At 44.4% G+C, this 19,758-nt stretch overlaps 1 protein-coding gene across 2 annotated transcripts in view; it reads right to left on the bottom strand.

Annotated features, from left to right (window-relative positions):
* Window positions 1–534: 534 nt before the first annotated feature.
* Window positions 535–19,758, bottom strand: part of CAB39 (calcium binding protein 39) — an 85,863-nt gene continuing 66,639 nt past the window's right edge. For both annotated transcript variants that reach the window (XM_027588977.2, XM_027588978.2), the window contains exons 5-9: window positions 18,275–18,443; window positions 11,137–11,196; window positions 7,357–7,422; window positions 3,843–3,986; window positions 535–3,078 (exon numbers count right to left, since the gene is read on the bottom strand). In XM_027588977.2, the coding sequence (XP_027444778.1) occupies window positions 2,890–3,078; window positions 3,843–3,986; window positions 7,357–7,422; window positions 11,137–11,196; window positions 18,275–18,443 (628 nt within the window). In that variant the 3' untranslated portion in view covers window positions 535–2,889. The remainder of the gene's footprint in view (window positions 3,079–3,842; window positions 3,987–7,356; window positions 7,423–11,136; window positions 11,197–18,274; window positions 18,444–19,758) is intronic.

Raw genomic sequence — 19,758 nt, 5'->3', positions numbered from 1 at the left:
CAAGAACACATCCCATGCCCTCCCCACAGAGAACGGCAGTCCCACGGACAGACCACGGTCAAAATGAGAAGCGAGGACAGGGCTCCGCGCCCCTCAGCCCAGGCGGCCCGGGGACAGACGGTCGCTTCAGCGCTTCGGTGGCTTTCTCGCCTTCACTGTAATCTCACCCTGTAGTTTATAACCCTCCTGCCCAGTGGTCCAGTTCTACCCTCGAGTGTTCAGAGTAAAAGGTCACAGAGCAATGGATGAAGGACCCGCTCCCGAAATGTAGGGTCTAAAAAAGCCATCAAACAAGGGGTGACAATACTGAACTGTGAGAGGCAGGGCCAGCGAGCTGGGAGCCCCAGCACGTTAGGGCGAGTCGCATTTGACACCAAAAGTAGAACTTGAATAGGAAAAAAGACTCGGAGAGGCGTGTGTGTGTTAACTGTTTCCGGTTAGTTTGTGACAAGATCTGTGCTGGTGTTTCTCCCGACGGGGCTGTTCACAGGGACACAAATGCAACTATCTGTAAGACACCATAAAAACGGACAATGCTGTTTCTCCAAAATTTTATTTTAATTTAAATTACAGGGCCAGCCAGATATTCTGATAAGAAATTTACGTTTCCTCAGGAAAAAAGAAATGCTTTCATGGCATTGTTAACAACTGTATACATCTCCACCTTTTTTTTTTTTTTTAAGGGTTAAAAATCACACTGAGTAACTGTAACGGACTTAGGTAAAATTAAACCTTTATAACACAAAAAGAAACCACTTCCAGTATAGTAGTTTTGGTAATGTGAATATATTAAATGATCATAACTTCAAATGCAACTTTTCAACTTTGAATGTTCTCACATTTTTGTTAAAAAAACAACAAAACAGATGCCAATGCATCGGCGGCGTATGGGTTCTGACAGGCTGCACCCCCACTGCCTTCCACACGGGGGTGCTAGTGCCGTGAAGCCGCCACCCAAGTGGAAGCTGGTTGGTTGGTTCAAGTTCGAAGAACCAGCTTGGCGCTTGGCAAGGAAACCTTTCTTCCACTTGGTGTAACTAATGTTTTCACGCTAAACCCAGATACCAAGCACGAGACCACGAGAACCAGAACGCTTCAACACGGTCAAGTCTGCCCTTCCCTTCCTAAACATCTTGGATATTTCCATTTCGAGGAGCTTGGATCGCTTTCCATACTTCCGATAGAAAAACAGAAATTACTTCACACAGATTTTGGAAAAGACAGCCTCGGAAAAACCAATTATAATGTAGGCTGCCTTTTTAATGGGATGGAATAAAACACATCTATGTTTCCTGGAGCTATTTTCCTCACTGGGATTCCTAGGAGGGTTGAAAACCTCATGCTTAAAACATCATTGGGAGACTCACTTTGCTGGCTGATAAATAATTCAATTAGTGAGAGAGGCTAGCAAAGAGTAATTATATAAATTTCTTAATCAGCTACAGCCATGCTGAATTCGAACTGGCAAACTCTTGATTTGTTAAGATGTTAGTTGTGATCTCTGTATCACTAAGATGAACAGATACCATTCTAGTAACTTTACACAGATATGTTCTAGGAGACATTGTTCTGCTGTGGTCACAGTAACAAAAAGTGGTGCAAAATCAGTTACTTCATAAATACTGATCATTTGCAGCATTGAGGAACAGGACATTAAAAAAAATAAATTTCCCCATAGGACACCTAGGACTAGAGACTCTTCTTTTCCTAAGAGAAGCCGAAGTTTTAATTACTCAGTTTCACAACTATTGTACTGGATTACTTACTCTAAGGAGGAAAAGGTGCTCTACAGAGGCTTCCCCCACATACGGAGAATCAGCAGTAATTTAGCATAATCGGGATCATCCGTATCTGGCGAACTCATGACTCGTTTAAATGAATAAGGCCAACATCACGCAGGAAAGCGTAGCCGACTGCCGGCTCCCCAGTAGGTAACTGAATACAAAGGATTGGTTTCCATTTTTTTCTTTTAATGCTGTGATACTTAAATGTTAAATCAGCATTTTCATGTGATCGGAAGTATTTCAATTACATATGAGCATTCATTTTTTTTTTTTTGCAAAAACTCAATATTAGGTAATAGTTACATACTAATACAGTAACATTCCTCTGCTGTACAAATTAAATCATTTAAAAGAAATAAGCATTCTAAGAATTATATACAAAAGAAACCTGTAAGCATTGTTGAAATGAAATGCAAGGTGTCACCGTTAGCTCTACTGGTTTAAAATACCTTCCAAAAAGTAAAATTAACAAATACCCTTCAACATATCCAGGTTTACAAGTCTCAAGAAAATCAAATGTCAAAAAATTCTAGAAAGCTGTGAAAAGCATATATACATTTTCCTTATGACCTTATGAAGCTTCACAACTTTGAGAAGTTGCTATCAATTCATTCGCACGTCAACTTTATCCACCCAAAAAGCTCCCATCTTGGATACGGTTGCCCTCAGCTCTGCTCCATCTTCCTTTAGTGAAGGCGTACACCCTTACCAAGCACCCACGCTCAGACCTTTACCAGGGATCAATGCAGACACGCAGGTTTGATCTGACAACAGCAAGCCCCTTCTTCCCCACATCACACCACCATCTATACATCTGCCTTCGGGAACCTAGCCACGTTCACAACTCCTACAGCAAACAGAGTCCTTAAACTCTGAAACGACACAAAAGATCAAGAGAAAGTCCACGTGTGCTCTAGTGTGCAAGAAAGCAGCAGCTACGTTCTCCAACTTGGACTAAAAAAACGAAAAAGGTAAAAATGAAAAACCGTTCACTTAACAGCAGGCTAGCAGTAAAGTCCCTCATGAACTGGTAAGAGTGCCTGATGCTGAATAGCTAACAGCAAATGCTGAATTTGGATTTAATATTTTAGATGTTGACTGGAAATTAGGCTTCTTGCTGAGCTGGTCTCTTCAAATCCCTGATCTGTTTAACTAAATAGGTCTTCTCATCGTTAAATTGTTCGTCCTCGGTCCTGTCATTCTGAAACTTGCTGAGGAACTCTATAAGTTTGGTCTGGTTCTTGAGAAGGATGTCCAGGATGGGCTGTGTCTTGTTGGGATTGGCTACAAACACCTGCACGGAGAGAAACCGGCATCAGTGACAGGGAAGAATGAGACCCCGGCCGCAGTCAAGGCACACTGCAGAAGCTTCTGCTGTGGAAGACCTCATTTTACAAGAGGGTGTGTGTGTGTGTCTGTGTGTGTGTGTGTGTGTGTGTGTGAGGGTGTGTGTGTGTGTGTGTGTGTGTGTTGGGGGGGTATTATATGTTTCAGTCGTGTGTGTGTGTGTGTGTGTGTGTGTGTGTGTGTGTGTGTGTGTGTTGGGGGGGTATTATATGTTTCAGTCGTGTGTGTGTGTGTGTGTGTGTGTGTGTGTGTGTGTGTGTTGGGGGGGTATTATATGTTTCAGTCAAAAGAACTGACCCATCCATTCATGCTCTGAAATTCAGGGGCTGGTGGTAAATATAGATTGATTTTAGAATGAAATGGGCAGGAATTATTTCTGGGCACAGAAAGTGAGAATAGATTTTTAAGTACTAAAACCTCCAGGAAAAGCATTAAGAAATGGATTACCCTTTACTTTGTGATTAATAATATTCTATGCCGAAGATAAATGACACATTCCTCTAAAATACACACTTTTCTTGTCCCCAGTCCAGATGGTATACCCTGTTTCCGGGTATATTTTTGTTTAAATGTTATACTACGCAAATATGAATACTGACTGTTGGATCACTTTGATTACGAAAATGAGGTGAATAGTATTTCAATAACTGGTAAATGAAATGAGATTAGCAACTCTAGAGGAGAATACTGTTTATGGTTCTAGCACTCTACCTTAAAAACGTGGAAGGCCTCAAACTGGATATTACGACTCTTGTCTCGTAGGAGATTCATCATTAATTTGAGGTTCTCTGGTTTACTGATGTACTTGGTCATAATTGTGAAGTTGTGTCTATCTAAGAGCAGTTCACCGAGAAGCTGAGAAGACATTTCAACAATTAACTCTTACATTATCATCAAGATTTCAAGTAAAACCAAAGTTTAAAAAAATAATTCACTTTATGATCATCATTGTTAAGCACAGAGTATTAACAGGTACGCAAAAGACCAACGAGCTGAACTTAAGTTATGACTGAAAAGCTGAGCGCGCACCTACCTGCCACTTGCTCCTTGCACACTTAGGCCTTTCTTTTGGGGGTAAGCCTATGGGGGGTCCGACACTGCTCTCTGCTCTTGATACATCCCCAGGCACACTGGCCCAGAATCTGAAACTGTCAGAACCTCCTCTTTAAACACGCATTTACGTGATCTCATTAAAAAAAAAAAACTATCAGAGAAAATGGTCAGAAGCTAAGTTATTGACAATTCTTGTTTAACTACAAATCTTAGCTTAATTAAAAAATTATTCTGGACTTCCCAGGACACAGGGTTCCAGGTCAAAAGCTTCCATACACTTAGCCTTAAGCTTGCCAAAGTCATGCTTTCATCATATCTGATTCAGGAAGGTTTATAAAAATGATTATTTCTCTGTTCCTTCTTCAGCAAAGTATCCTGAAGATACTCCAGTTTTCTCTTCATAACTCCCCATCATCACTAATGACATCAATTAAGCTAAGAAAAAAAAAAAAGCCTGTCCCCAGGGCTGAGTTCTAGAGCCCATTATACCATGTCAGTCCTCGGTTTTCAAACTGTCACCCCTCGCTCTAGTTTTATTTTCCCGAGACCAACGGTCACCCCTTCATGTTGTCAGTGGGCCGACTTCTAGTCTGGGTCCAGCAGGCCTGCCGTGGGCTTGAGGTCCAGTTGCAGTCCTTGTGGTATCAGCCTGTGTGGGTTCAAATCCTGGCTTCCTGCTCTCCCTGTGAGCTGTGCAACCTTGAGCACATTATTTAATTTCCCTGTGCCCCAGTTCCATCAACCACAGTGGGAATGGAGGACAGGACCCACATCTCACGAGAGTGTAGTGAGGTCTGAGGGAAGAAGCAAAATGTCTGAATACAGTTATTCTGGATTAATTGCTTTGGTTAATTCCTTTCTGGATTCCTGGCTAGGTTCTAGGTACTTGGAAGTTGCCAAACAACTGATCTCTAGATAAGCAACATGTCATCATATGAAATCAAAAATAACCTGATATGCAGGAGAACGAATCTATTCTACTTGGGATTTATAAAGAAATTATAGGAAGAATTCAGAAGCTCAAGCTCAGGCTTCACATCAATCTGAATCACAAAATATACAACTTTTAAGGTAAGAAGCAACAGGTATTTACTCTTATGAAGACTCTAAAGTTACTATTATGTGAAGGTTTATCGCTTTACTGGTATTCATTTTCTATCACAGAAACCAAGGAAATACTGAACATGGCTCATTTGGTTATCTGGAGGAGGGTAACTGGTAATTCTTTATATTTCTTTAGACATAAAAATAAAAGTCTGAGGTCTTGCACAGAGAATACATATTAGCTGATAAAATAAATATAGGAATAATAAATGCCAATGTAGCTGCAAAAACAGAAGTACAAATTAAAAGCCATTTTTAAAGTACCACTGGTTCCCAAATTGCTCCATGCATTCATGAGGTATTATGAAACCGCAGGAGCCGAAGACCGGCTTCATGTCCATGACTAAGGTCTTGCAAATAGTGGTCTTAAACTTCCTTTTCATGGTGGCAATTCGTAAGTGGCAGAAAGGTCTTGAAAGCCCTTCTCCTTATCTAAACAGCCCCAAAATTCAGAATTTGGTCAAAGTCTATTGATTTGCCAATAAACTACCCTGCTCCCCCTCCTGCGAAGAGGTATTGGCCCTGGAAGCTACTACCCTAGGTAATCCTGCCTGGTGTCCTTGGCCTTGGAAGACGCTGGCTCTATCCCGCTGCTCGTATCTTTGTGATGCTGTGGAGACCTTGGCCCTCGGACAGAAAGGGGCTGCACAGGGCCACCTGACCGTGTGCAGAATCACAGGGGGGCCTACACTGTATTGCGAATCTTGCAAATGTGTATTACATCACACCGATGTACAGGGAAGAAAATGTCCTTAAACAGCCGCAAGAGAAGTACCGCTCCCCACTCCCAAGATGAAAAGATTGATCTTCTCAGTGGCCATCGCCAACCAGCACACCAGGAGAAGGGAGGAGGCAGAGGACCCCGGGTGCTGGACCATGGGCCAGGCTGGGAGGCGAGGCCCGAACAGCAACAAGGAGTGGGAAGCGCCCCAGCCCGCCTGGACCATTTCAGCAGCGACACACTTCCAAACTGTGGCTATGATTGGTCCCCCACTGTAGGAGTTACAGCCTTAAGGGACAAGAAGTAGCTGGCCTGATGGCAAAGATTCTTTTGGAAATTTGGATGGTAGAGCGTGTTCTCATCAAAGGACACAAAGTATAAAAGCCGCCCCTGATGTCCTTTAGTCCATTCCCATAGAAAGATAAGGTCTTCACGAGTGATCTCCCCATGGCAAGAAGGGCAGCAGGAATGCAGTCCTGATCAAATGAGTTCAGACAGCTCTGACAGGAAGAACTCTGAGCAGAGTAGAATTTAAAGTGGACATGGCAAAAAGTATAAATGGAATTAGGATTTTCCCCCTAAATCCTTTGTGATTTCCATCTATAGTTCCTGTCAGGACCACTTACTGACAGAGTGAGAGGTATGCTTTTATTAACTGTATTGAGAATTTTCTAGAGCAGAGGTCAGCAAATTTTCTGTAAAGGACCAGATAGTAAATGTTTTTAGACTTTGCCAGCCATATGGTCTCTGCAGCAACCGTTCAAATCTGCTGTTATCCTCTGAAACAGTCTCACATAATATGTAAATTATCTGTGTGCCAATAAATCTTTATTTACAAAAATAGCAGGGAGCTGCACTTGGCCCGTGAGCTATAGTCTGCCAAACCCCGTTCCAGAGTTTTAAATCTTAAATTTAAATTGCAGAGGGAACTGTCCATATCCCAGGTTGATACAAAGCAGCCAAACCTGCCTGCGGTTCGAGGTTTCCCTGCTCGCGTCCCCTCCACACAGTAAGCCTGTGCCGTCCCAGGGAGCACAACAGCTACTGGGCCTTTGTCCGGCTGAGGTAATTCTAAGTTTCAAAAACAGGCTTCCAAATGTAAAATACTGTATTGCTAAGAAGCAGAGACCTCTTCAAACTTCTGCGTATCCCATTTTGGTACCCTACCTACGGGCAGGTGGGCAGGTGCCCTGTGTGGACCACGGCTGCACTCCTTCCTTTCCACAAAAATCCTAACCATGGACAAATATATTTTCCTTTCAAACGTCTAAGACCCACCCCGGCATATCTCCCTTTCCCCAAACACAGGGTGAAGAGAAATAAATGACATGAAATAATCAGTCATACCTTGAGTGACTGCCTTTTTGTCACATAATTTTCTGAATGAAGTAACTTCTCATATTCACTGAAGAACTAAAACACAAGAAAACATGTATCAGGAGTTATATTTTTAAAGATTGGTAGAGAACATTAAAAAGCTGAGCACAAACTTTTTTTTTTTTTTTTTTAAAGATTTTGCTTATTTGAAGAGAGTGAGAGAACATGAGCAGAGAGGGGGGCAGTAGGAGAGGGAGAGTGACAAGCAGACTCCCTGCTGAGTGGGAAGCCCGTCGTGGGGCTTGATCCCAGGACCCTGAGATCGTGGCCTGTGCCGAAGTCAGATGCTTAACCGACTAGCCACCCCAGGCGCCCTTGAGCATGAACTTCTAACACCACGAAGGCTACCAGCCGCCCTTCTGTCTCACACAGCCTTCCTCAGCGGCACTCAGGGTGATCCTTAGGGGTGCCCGAGGGTGACCTCCAGGAGGAGGGCTCCTGGGGCCAACCCTTGCCCAGTGCTAGACAGGCCCATACGGCTTAAATCTGGTATTCTTCTGTCATCCAAACTCCATATGCACAAACGTAACTCCTACCCTCCAAATGTTTCTCAAGGTGGAGTCAGCTCTCATTTCTTGGTTCTAGAAAATTTCCATTTTTTTACAATTCAGTGAGCCTGAAGCACAACCACAAAGAGAAAAGTTACCTGTTCCTTCAACGCATCAAGCAAAAGGAGAAAATAATTAAAAATAAAGGAGAAATTCAGCACTGTCAAACAGGTAGGTGTCCTAGAGAAGTTGGGACTTGGGCTCAATCTTGAGTAATGGCAGCAATTTCATTTAGAAAAGGGGAGGAGAAAAGTATTCTTCAGAGATAAAGAGGGAAGGACACAGCACGAATGAAGACTGGAGAGTGCCCAACGTGACATACTCAGGAAGTGACACGTGTCCACCAGATTTACAAAACGGTGCGCACTAACAAGTGTGTGGTGTCACTGGCATGGCAAGGAGAAGCCCATCAAAGCAGGAGGGACACACAGGGGACAAGGCCACACTTGCTGAAGCTGCTGGTGCCTAAGCTTCACCATGGGTCCTTACCAGCCAGAATCATCTGTGACTTAGAGCAGGCGTTAGCAAACTGCAGCTCTGGGGCCAAATCGAGCCCGCCACCTGCTTTTATAAATAAACTTTTGTTGAACACAGCCATGCTCATTCACGTATTGTAAATAAGTCTGTTTATGTATTGTTTACGGCTGCTTTCTCCAACACAGGAGACACCGGAGAATCGAGAGAGACTGCATGGCCAGGAAGCCTCAAATATTTACTATCTGGCCCATTACAGAAAAGGTTTTCTGACCCCTGCTTTAGAGCTAACCCAGAACATATGCTTATCTCTAGGCAGAGGTGGGATGGCAGACTTCTCCTTCTTCAGAGAAGGATGTTAACCCAACTTTCTCCTCAAAGGATCATCAACCCAACGATCCAAACAACTGGATCTGCCTTTAATCAGTAACACAGAATATGTACCCCTAAAGTTCTTGACAGAAAATGCAGGTTAAGATTTTTTGCTGCCCAACTTCTAGGATAAGCTTAGGTGCAAGATATTATTCTGACAGAGGACTGGCTGAAGAGTGCCATGTGTCGTCCATGCGCTCCCCCAGGGATGTTGGATCTCCTCCCTGGGTTAGGAATATGGGGCGAGGACAGGCACCTCTGGGGCTCCTCGAAGATCTGCTCCCGGGGAATTAGCTACACTTCAGTTCAGCGTTTCAGCCACCTTGAGGGCTGCATCCACTACATGCCATTCTGATCGAAATCCCCCGAGAATGCCAACAGAAGAAATATGTTTTGTTTTACAGGTGTTGCGACTTTTTTTTTTTTAAACGGATTGTTTCTATGCTTCTGGTTTTTAGAGAGCTCAGGGCCCAAGCGTGCAGGACTTCAGATGATGAAGTCTTGTGTAATCGCACCCCCTGGCTCCTCGCTCACCTTCTCACTCCCCGAGATCTGACCACACGGTCTACACACTTCTCTTAGCTGCCTCACATAAATTTTCCTAAAACCCTGTTAACCAACGTCATCCATTAGTAACATGTAGGAAAGCATTTTACTACAAAACTAAATTGATGTCACTGTTAGTTTGTATCTTCAGTGGGCTTTAAACTAAGACACCGGTATTTAAGTCGGAGAATCCCTGAGACCAGGCAGTAACACAATCTGCCAACGATTACTAGCTGCGTACTGCGTTCCAGGCGCTGCTGTCATGCGCGTGACACACACATTCTTAGTAATGCTCACAACAACCCACGACAACAGCGACGGTGCTATTACGGGCCTTCTTTTAGGGCTGAGGATTCCAAGGCAGAGGGTTAATGAAGGCAGCCACCCAAGGTGGGGCTGGGACTTGAAGCCAGACTCCAGGCAGCCTGGTGCCGAAGCCCACGCTTCTAACTGCTGTAGAAAGGCAGCCCTGAGATGCCTGTGCTCCCACTTTAAACCAACGCGCATGCAAAGAACTGTACCATATCCGAATGGAAAATTTTAAAAAATTGATGACCAGCAATGCTTAAGCCACTCGTGAGGCTTTCCATGAGGGACTTCCTATGTACTCAGCATTGCGTGATGGATGTTACCGAGTGGGAGGGAGAGAGGAGCACAAAAGAGTTCAAAAGCGCAGATTTTGCCTCTGAGAATCTTACAATTTAGTTGAACAGCAAAGTGAACGACGAAGTATTAACAGTGTGTGCCTAGGATTTCAGAAATTCAAACGACTAGTGGAAGAAAGAAAATCTAAGCCAGATGTCATGGGTTGGGACAGGAATTTTAAGTGGGCTGTTATTATCCTAGCTTCTCTCAGTGAGCCCATAGGGTTGTGGACAGCACGGCAGTTAAACCAACCTGGCCTAAGGATAGGCGCTGGGGGGCGCGGTGGGGAGCAGAGCCCAGGGCACTGTAGCCTGCTGCGCCCATCACATTCACTCGGGATTGTTTACAAACTTCTGGGAGTTTTAGTACCAGGCAATGTGACAATGGCTCAACCTGGAAGGGCCCTTACTGCTGGGCTAGTCCAGTGTCCTCACTTTATAAGGAGGACGGACGTCTGAGTCCCCCAGGGGTAACGGCCTTGATCATGGCCACCAGGAGGCAGCAGCAGGGCAGGAGCAGAGCACCCCCCCCCCCCCCCCCCCCGCCCCCAGCCTAATGCTCTTCTCACCCTCAGGGTCACCCCCCCCTTCTCTCTCCTGGAAGCAACAGGAAAGTCAACAACTGATAGAAAGGAAGGGAGAGTTAAGTCTGATGATAATTTTCTTTTTATCTTAACTGTATATTGTCTTTCAGCAACAAAGCACTTTTATTTCTTCCCCTAAAGCAAGGAGAGATGCAAAGGGTAGCGTGTCAATCAAAGAGATAAATTTCTGCTTCTGACCAAGTTAACACTCTTATACCTCATTTCAGTAGAGAAATGATTATAGTACCATTTAAAACCATTACATTTTCAAAGTAAGTATCTGGCATAAAAATCTAACTTAAATCTTTCATTTCTGGTACAAGATTTACTCTTTATTTATTTATTTGGGGGGGGAGAGAGAGAGAGCGAGCACGTGCGCGAGTAGGGCAGAGGGAAAGGGAGAGAGAGAGAGAGAATCTTAAGCAGGCTCCACACTCAGCAAGGACAGAGCCTGACGTAGGGCTCGATCTCATGACCCTGAGATCATGACCTGAGCTGCAATCAAGAATTGGATGCTTAACCAACTGGGCCACCCAGGCGCCCCCAAACTTACAATATTAAGGTAGTATTTCATATACTTACTTTATCATAATGTTGTTCCAAAAATTCTGCACTGAGCAATTTATGTCTTGTAAGTAAATCCTAGAGAAAGAAAATACACTATTTTACAGTTGTTCTGCATTCAAGTTCTTTTAGAAAAGAGAATCCTAAAACATGCCACGCCATTTTACCTGATAAAAACTGTTGTTAAAAATCACTATACTTAAAAACATTTGAACATGAATTATGTTGAAAATGTTGATTCTAGGTAAGAGCGAATCAAATCGTTAATAATTTGAAACTGTGATTATAATGATTGTGATTAGTCACAGGTCTACAGATCTTAGAAGGAAAAATGTAAAAACAAACAAATTCAAAGAAAGGGAATAAAGCAATAAAGTGAAATAAAAGTAAACGATTATGGTAAAATGTCAAATAGAACACTGCTCCTGGTGGAGAAAGAGGAAATTTCTTTCATTAGAAAAAGTATCGGAGGTTCCATTTTCTTCCTCCTAAATTCTGTTACATTCAGTTCCATATCTAATGCAATCTTTTTTTTAGGGACAGAATGTTTTAAAAAACCCCACCATGTTAAAAACATTAGCTCCTCAGTAAGCAGACTAATGCTGCAAAAATGTAGACTCAAACATCAGAATGTCCGAGTGTCCAATTTCGCATGCCTACAAAGTAGAGCTTATGCCTCACCATATGGCTGTCCCAGGACACAACTCAAGGGTCATTCATTCAGAAAATATCTACTATGTGCCAGGTGAAGTTCTAGGTGCTGGGGCTACAAAGACAAAAAATGTGGTCCCTGCCTTTAAGAACCTGCAAGTTAGCAACGAACTAGCCTTGGTCTCACCAGGTGGGAAAGAGAATGGGAACATGTGACAGCAGAAACGGTCAGTCACTACTTGGTGAATTATCGAATCCAATTCCTTTACAGCCACCTACTGGAGAGCTTAGTGCCAATAATCCCCGTTCTCCGAACCAACTCTCCTTGTCTTCTTAGCTGTTCATGTTTGAGGGGCCCAGGTCGCAATGAACTAGCGTTTCCTGAAGTATGTCCAAGTGTAATGCTGGTCCTAAGAAACGCCCTAGGAAATGTTCCACGGTCAAACACACGTGGAAAGCACTACGGCTCTGGTTCCCTCGTGGGGACCCGGCAGGGAGCTCTTCTGTCACCTACTGTGTGACTGCCCTTCCCTGAAAGGCCTTCCTCACACAGGCTTCCCACTCGGCCTAGCTAACTACCACCTTCGAACCTTGCTCCCACATCACTGCCATGTGGTGAGAAGCCTTCCAGACTGGTCACCAGCACCGAAGCATGGACACAGTTGTCTTTAAGTCCGTGGGACTATCTGATTACCATCTCTCTCATGCTAGACTGTAAGTTCTATAAATATAATGGTCATGTCTATTTTTACTGATCTTTGAATCCCCAGCACCCATGCAGTGCCCAGCACATAGGAAGAGCTTAATATTTAATAAATAAATGAATGAACCAACAAAATCAGGGAACAGGTTTGGGAAAACATCACATCAAGCAATCTTCGAAGTATGCTTTTAAGGCGGCTTCTAACTCCACCCCAAAGATTTACAGGTGTTCAAACTGCTGGATAGGGTATGCATTGTATGCCCAGGAAAGACCTATTTTTTTCCAAATCCCCCTTGGGGATTAAATCGACAAAATCAGGAAACCTGAGGTTTGAGCATCCTCAAGAAGCCGGAAAAGAAATGCTATGAAGCTTCCCCATATGGGGCAGGAGATAGGGGGGTGAAAAGGAGAATTTATATTATCTTAGCATACTGGCCCACGGGAGTCAGCTATTAGGGAGAGAGGTACACAAGACCTTGAAGGGAATGTATCAAGGATGCTTGTTAAAGGCACTTCCTCCTTCTATATGCTACTGTCATCTGTTTATGGTGGTCCCCCCTGTGTAGGAGCCTCAAGGGCAGGGGTCTGTCTGGTTCACTGTTGAACCTCAGCACCTACAGAACGGTGCCTGACAGGATTGGCACTCAGGCTTGTGGAGTGAGCTGACTGAACAAATGAATAAGCGAATTAAGGGATTAGTGTGTCAGGATCCATGCAAAACTGTCATTTTTTTTTTTTTTTTTTTTTTTTTTTTGTGGCTAAGTCATTCTGGAGACCAACACAAAGATGTACAGTGAAAGGAACCCAGTGTTCACCGCTCTGCCATAATCTGACAGAAGAGAATGACGAAGGTGGGGGTCTTAAAGACAATGGCTCTCAACTGGGGTTGATATCAGGGACAGGTAGGTAGAAGATACTGCTCTAGAAAGCAGAAGTCCTAAATACGTGGTGCAATAGATTTCTACTCAAGTTCTGAGTAAGGAAAGTACTCTGAAGGTTGGATCCCAAACAGCAGCAAGAGCCTCATAGTTGGGTCACACAGGAAAAGTGGGGACCTCTAACATCTCCCCTCTAGGAGAGATTCTATTACCTTTGATTTCAAGAGACCAGGAAACCCAGGAAACCCCTGTCAATCTAGGAATCAAATCTCAATGACCTTGGGGTAGGAGAGACTGAAGGGGCGCTCTGAGATTGCTGAAGTAGGGGCCAGAACCCCAATACACCGCAGGACGAAAGCTCCTTGTCAAGACGGGCCACACGAGGGCCTGGACAGGAGTGACACATTGGTAGGAAGGAAGCAACTGCTGAGAGCCGGCACCGGAAAAGGCTGATTCTAAGCAGGGAAAAGAGGAGGTGGGAACTTGGGCAGTGTCTCAGTGTCTACTGAGAGATGAGAAGGAACCTCAGCCTAGGGGCTAGAGCCAAGAGCTCCAGAGAGTTCAAACCACGCTGGGGGGACACAAGAAGAAGACAAAGGGAAAAGGTCATGCAGCCAGTGGTCAGCAACCTGCAAAATTTCCAGGGTGCCATGTGAGCCCAGACTGCAAGGTGCTGGGTCAGCTAGCAGTGGGGAGAAGGAGCAGGATCTCTGACTTCCTCCCTATCTAAATTCTAGTCTACCCAAGGCCCTGGCAGGACTGGGAGAAAAGGCAGGGGTCATCTCCCGAGCCCAGCAGATTGAGCAGCCAACTTTTGGGGTATGCTGAATTTAAAAAGATTCCTAAAAGCTAGTAAGTTGGGGTCTCAAAACACCACGTGGCAAGCACGGCCCTGGGGTGCCTGAGGAAATGCCACTGACCCCAGGGCTCAATTTCACAGAGCCTTGGCAAGTTGTGTGGCTCATTTTCCTTCTTGATGCTTGACCGTGTCCCAGGACAAAAGACTCAATTCTTCCAACTGTGTGGTTTCCCTTTAAAGCTCTTGAGGGTTAGAAAGTCCTCCCTGCGCTAGAGTCAAACCTAGCCCCGGGTTATTTCCAGAAACTATCAGAACCCACGGAAATAGGTCCAACCCACTGTCTATAGGACCCCACTTCACATACATGTAGTGCTCTCACGGCAAGTCCCTACCGAGTCTTCTCTTCTCCAGGCTAAATACGTCCAAGTTCCTTTAACCACTCCTCGCATGACAGGTTCTGAGTCCCCCTCACCATCTACTGTCTTCTGAAAGTCATCTATTTGTCTATGTGCCTCTTAAAGTGTAGCGCCTGGAACGGAACACATTTATGTGTTGTTACCTTAGTGGCTTATAGTGGGGCGAGACCATCATCAGCTCCTTAGGTCACACACTATGTGGTCACATGTGGCTCTGGGGCAGCAGCATCACACTGTTTAATTTTACAGGACGTATTCAGAATTTTGTTTCTCAGAGTGCGCTCTGGAGGCAGACTGCCTGGGTTCAAATTCTGGCTTCCCCATTTATAGCCTGACTTCACCCAACATTTCTATAGACTCCAGTTTCCTTATCTGTAAAGGAGGTGGTGGAGTCGGATACAAAATTGCCTATATTTCAGTAATGATTACGCTAGTAACTATTATAGTTATTATTCACTATATTATTATGCCTCTTCCCACATCCCTTATTTATAGAGTTGGGTCCTCGAGTGGAAGACCTCCTGTTCCATTCTGGCCTCTCCGGATTGCTATGAAGCCTTATTTTAGGATCACCACTGTCTAGTATCTTTCCCTTCAAAGCTGTCACCTACACATGTGGTAAGTAGGCCTTGTCACCCTTTATCTAAGTCATTAACAATGTTCAGCTGGGCTGAGACAAAGCCCAGTGGAAATCCACCAGAAATTTCTCTCCAGGGTGATGGCAACCCATTCTCTAGCACCCTATGGATAGGGCATTCAATTAGATGTAAATCACTACATCGAAACTCTAGCTCCGATCTTTTCATCGATTCCATGAAAGCAGATCTGTACGATTATTCAACATCCGGTATATCCTCACGGTCCTCCTGTGTGGAGGCACAGTAACCCTGACGTACTAGTATTATTACTTCCATCTTAACAGATGAAGAGCTTGGGATTAAACCCACAGCAGAGCTGGGAAATGAACCCAGGCAGCCACATGCTCTTAGTCCCCTCGGCTACTGGCATCTATGAGATTAATAGGACTGAACTTACTCTTCGTGAATCCATGCTGGCTGTGGGTACACGGTTTCCTTTCCAAAATGCTCAGAAATCATCTCTTTAGAAACACTTTCTAGAACCTTACACAGGTATAACATCGAGCTCCAAGCTCCACCAGCCTCTCTGGGGAATCTACCTTCTTTTACTCTGGAAAAATTGGAAATATATTTGTTGGCCTTCTGATGCCCCTCCCCATCTCCTTAAGTCCTCAAAAAAAGAAAACACGAACAACATTTGGTCACTAATTTACTATCTTAGTACACGTTCATTCAAGCTACAAATCTTGGACACATTTAGAGCAGGTAGTTTTGGGTTTTTAAAAAATATTTATTTAAGTAATCTCTGCACCCAACGTGGGGCTTGAACTCATGACCCTGAAATCAAGAGTCACACACTCTTCTGACCGAGCCAGTCAGGCATCCCTGGAGCAGGTAGTTTTTAATTTCCTTTTGAGACTCAGCACCTGTTCCACAGACTCTAAATCCAGGTTTATGGATGAGCTGCATTTGTTTGAAAGTTTTTATGTGCAGAGTGCATTTTCTGGAGAGATAGGTCTGGTCACATTCTTCAAGGATAGCGCAACCCACGGATCTGTCCTCCTTTTTCCAGGATACAAGCAGGCTCTCAAAGAGGACAGCAGGAAACCAGGGGAGGAGAGTCCTCCCTCCCGGTCAGCACGTCTGGTCAGAGGCTCTGGGACACTGTCACAACTGACCCGGGTTCCTTCTAGGGAAGGTGGGGAGGGAAGGTCTGCCTGATAGGTCTGTCTCTCTCTCTCTTACACACGCTCTCTTGGTTTTGGGCTCTACTTGACTTTGTTTCTCGGAGCACTCTCTGTTCAGGGGCCTCTTGAAAGAGCTCCTCCCTTTCTGTGTCATCAGGAGCGGCTGAGACACACAAGCCAGGGCAGCTTCTCAACGCGGTCTCTTCCAGTGTCCATCCTTCGGATCCTGCACTGTGCTGCTAAGTTTCCCTTCCTCAGGCAGACCTACCTGCCAGGCGCTGGGTGCCCCGTCTCTCCTGCTCTGGCTAACGCGACCTGCTGGGGTTGCTTTACCCACAGTGATTCCATCACCACCGCTTTCTCCTTGTGAGAATGTAAGTCAAAGCAGCAGCCCTGACTGAGGGCTGATACTGAAACCATCAGCGAGGCCAATCAAGACTGTCAGATACCATGAATCCCGTTTCCGGCGGTGCTGACACGTCTCTCTCACCTGCTGGCCCGCTGTGTGGGACCGAGCGCCCGCTGGGGCAGGTCCTACCACGTGCTCCCACACCACCGCCACCTCGCCCACAGTGACCGCCCTCAGCTCGTGCCTTGCTTTCCACACAGGATCTCTCCCCGTACCGCCGCCCTCTGGAACAGGCCTGCTGCTTTACGACGGGGCATCCCTTTCCACTATAACCCAAGTAGGAGTCCTATCCCCAAAATGCAGTGACATAAAAGACATCACATTTATTGTTCTGTTATAACCCCGAATTCAATCTATTTTGCTTTGCACGTTGACATAAAAATATCTGAGATCTCATCACCTAAGGCTTCTGATAGCCTCTTTAATAATGGTTTCAGGAAAATAAATCCTTGGGCACCTCTCACACTATTACTTCATTCTCGTTTCATGTGAAACCCTAATGGCCAGGTCCCCAGGTTTTCATCCTGTTTTAAGGGTGTTCATTCACTGTGAGGGACATATTTTACCCAGAGACCAAGGTGTATGCTCATTATCTCAAGGGCTCTTTATCGTCATAAAACTAGAACCCTCATGAGAAAAGTGGCTATTTCTCACTAAAACAGTGTTCATGGTTTCTAAGCAAAGTAGTCCACAGGTTAGTGTATTAAATTCTGATTACGTTAAAGTAGCAGTAAATATTCACTCATGAGGTCAGACATTTTATATAAGGGAATATGTAACATCTAAAGGCTTACTTTCATTGTGAAGAACACTAATAAATATTAACACTTTATATACTGGAAACGGCATAGAATCTGGCAATGCAAAACAAAAATGTGCATGTTGTACAGTGGTATCGTATCATATGTGTATTTTGTTTATACAAATACACAACAGGGAGATAAGGTATACAGGGAAGGGCGGCTACATAATAATTTGGATAGCGCAGATGATTCTGCTCCCTTTCCCCCAAGCATTTGATAAATAAGCTTTGGCACGAGCATGAGGTAGGAGAGCTAAGTCTATTGCTTCCTTGGGCCTGTCCACAATGTGTAAATCTCTGTCCTGATTGTGGTTTTAGTATTTAAAGACATGCCTATTCCAAATTAGCATGGCCCTGAATAGAAGACAACTACTTTGTCCAGCGTTTAACCAGAGAAACTGCTGTAGTATGTTCCAACACAGGAGAAAAACCTGTTTGCTAGATGTACGTGTACCAGTACACCACACCTAATGGGTAATTTAACAGAAAAGTGTGCTTTTGCCCATACTGACCACACTTTTAGATAGAGCTTACAATCTAACTCTTCCACCCTTTTTAATCTGTGACTCCCTGGCATACACCTAAGTCACACGGACACACATAAAACATATCTTCTCTCCTCCCGCTAGAGGGCAGCCATGTATAGACTTGGAGCTTAGAGGTTCAGGAAAAAAACAGCAAACCAGTTAATCAGACTTACAAGTGTTTTTAGAATTCTATAGTTTTATGTTACCTTGAATGTGGCAAACGCATCTGAAGCTATGTCAAATGTTGACATTTCGACATATCTGAAGAAATCGTAAAATTGTTCTGACCACAAAATGATTTTTGCAAGTGGTTCATGTCTGATGCATTCTCTCAACATTATTCCACAATTTAGAGCTATTTCTGGAGATTCATACCTACAAAAAGAAAAACAAACCATGATTGCTGTTTGAAAACTCCTCTACTAACACTGAACAGTTCAAATTTTTAGAATAGGAAGTTTCAGATGTGTCCTAATTGACCAGAGAAGGTTACAAAAGGCATCTCTCTCAGAGGAGGGTCTGTGCTCAGGTTAATTTACTCTAGAGGGCACACACGTATTAGCTGGTGATCAACTGCTTCAAACCAAAGAAAAATAACAATAAACAAATAATAAATAAACATTCATAATTTAAGCTAAAATATTTGAGGAGAAGTATTTAGGGTCCGATTTCCAAAAGGGGTTAGATTTACGTGTGGTGCTCTCAAGACTTAGAAAAACCAAAAGCTGAATCAAAAACCATTATGAAACAAAATCGTTTCCCAAATTCATAGTATCTAAACGGGGCTATCAAATATACAGCACTTATACTTCATTGTTTCAATTCAATACTCAAAACAGAACCTTCAAGACTCTTGGCAACATGAACCCTACAAAGTTAAAAGGCCTGATCCTGAGGAGGTCACAGAGTGCTTGTCAAGGAGAGCCTGGAGGACTCTCGGACTCTCGCAGTGGGTGCTGGGGACGCTCCGGCATCAGTCATGCACACATGGCTGTGTCTTACCTCGGTCAGAAAGGAGCCCCATTTTCCTCTCAGCCATGCTGCCCGCCCCCTTCTGACAGATGCCTAGCCTCGGGGACTGGCCTTGGCCCCTCCACCGCCTCTGGGCCCCTCCACCGCCTCTTGGGCTGCATGCACCGGCTCTGTGTCTTTCCCATGTACCAGCTCCTCAACCCTCCCGCATTCGTTGCATTTCCCAACATTCTACTTGCAAAAGACCTCTTCCTGGCTAAAAGAAACTTCTCTCACAACATAAATTCTACTCCTTAGTGTCCCAACAGTGCCAACCTTTGCGTCTCTGTCTTTGAAAAAGGAAAAGAAAAAGCTCTCTCAGTTCTTCTTTTTACCCCCTCGCGAGGACTGTTCCTATTTCTGCCTGGCTGAGGGCATTTCTCCGTGGCCGCTGGCCTGCTAGTGATCGCCCGGACAATTTCATGGCTCCCACCATGACTCCACAGTTCCCTTACTCAGGTCTGCTCCTGAACTCTAGTTAGGCATTTTCTGTTGCCTTTGGACAACTTCAGTTAAAGGTCTACCATAAGCACTACGTATCTAAATTCAAATCTCATCTTCCTCCGCAAAACAGTCCCCTGCTTCCTCATTTCTATAATTTGGCGCCACGATTTTGTTCCAGATACCTGGGTCTAAAACAGGTCTTCCAGAACTTTCTCATCTGAAAATGTAAGTGTTC

This window comes from Zalophus californianus, chromosome 3, assembly GCF_009762305.2.
Source record: "Zalophus californianus isolate mZalCal1 chromosome 3, mZalCal1.pri.v2, whole genome shotgun sequence".
NCBI classification, from domain to species: Eukaryota; Metazoa; Chordata; class Mammalia; order Carnivora; family Otariidae; genus Zalophus; species Zalophus californianus.
The sequence above is the reverse complement of the archived record's forward strand: the minus strand, read 5'-3'. Positions and strand labels throughout refer to the sequence as shown.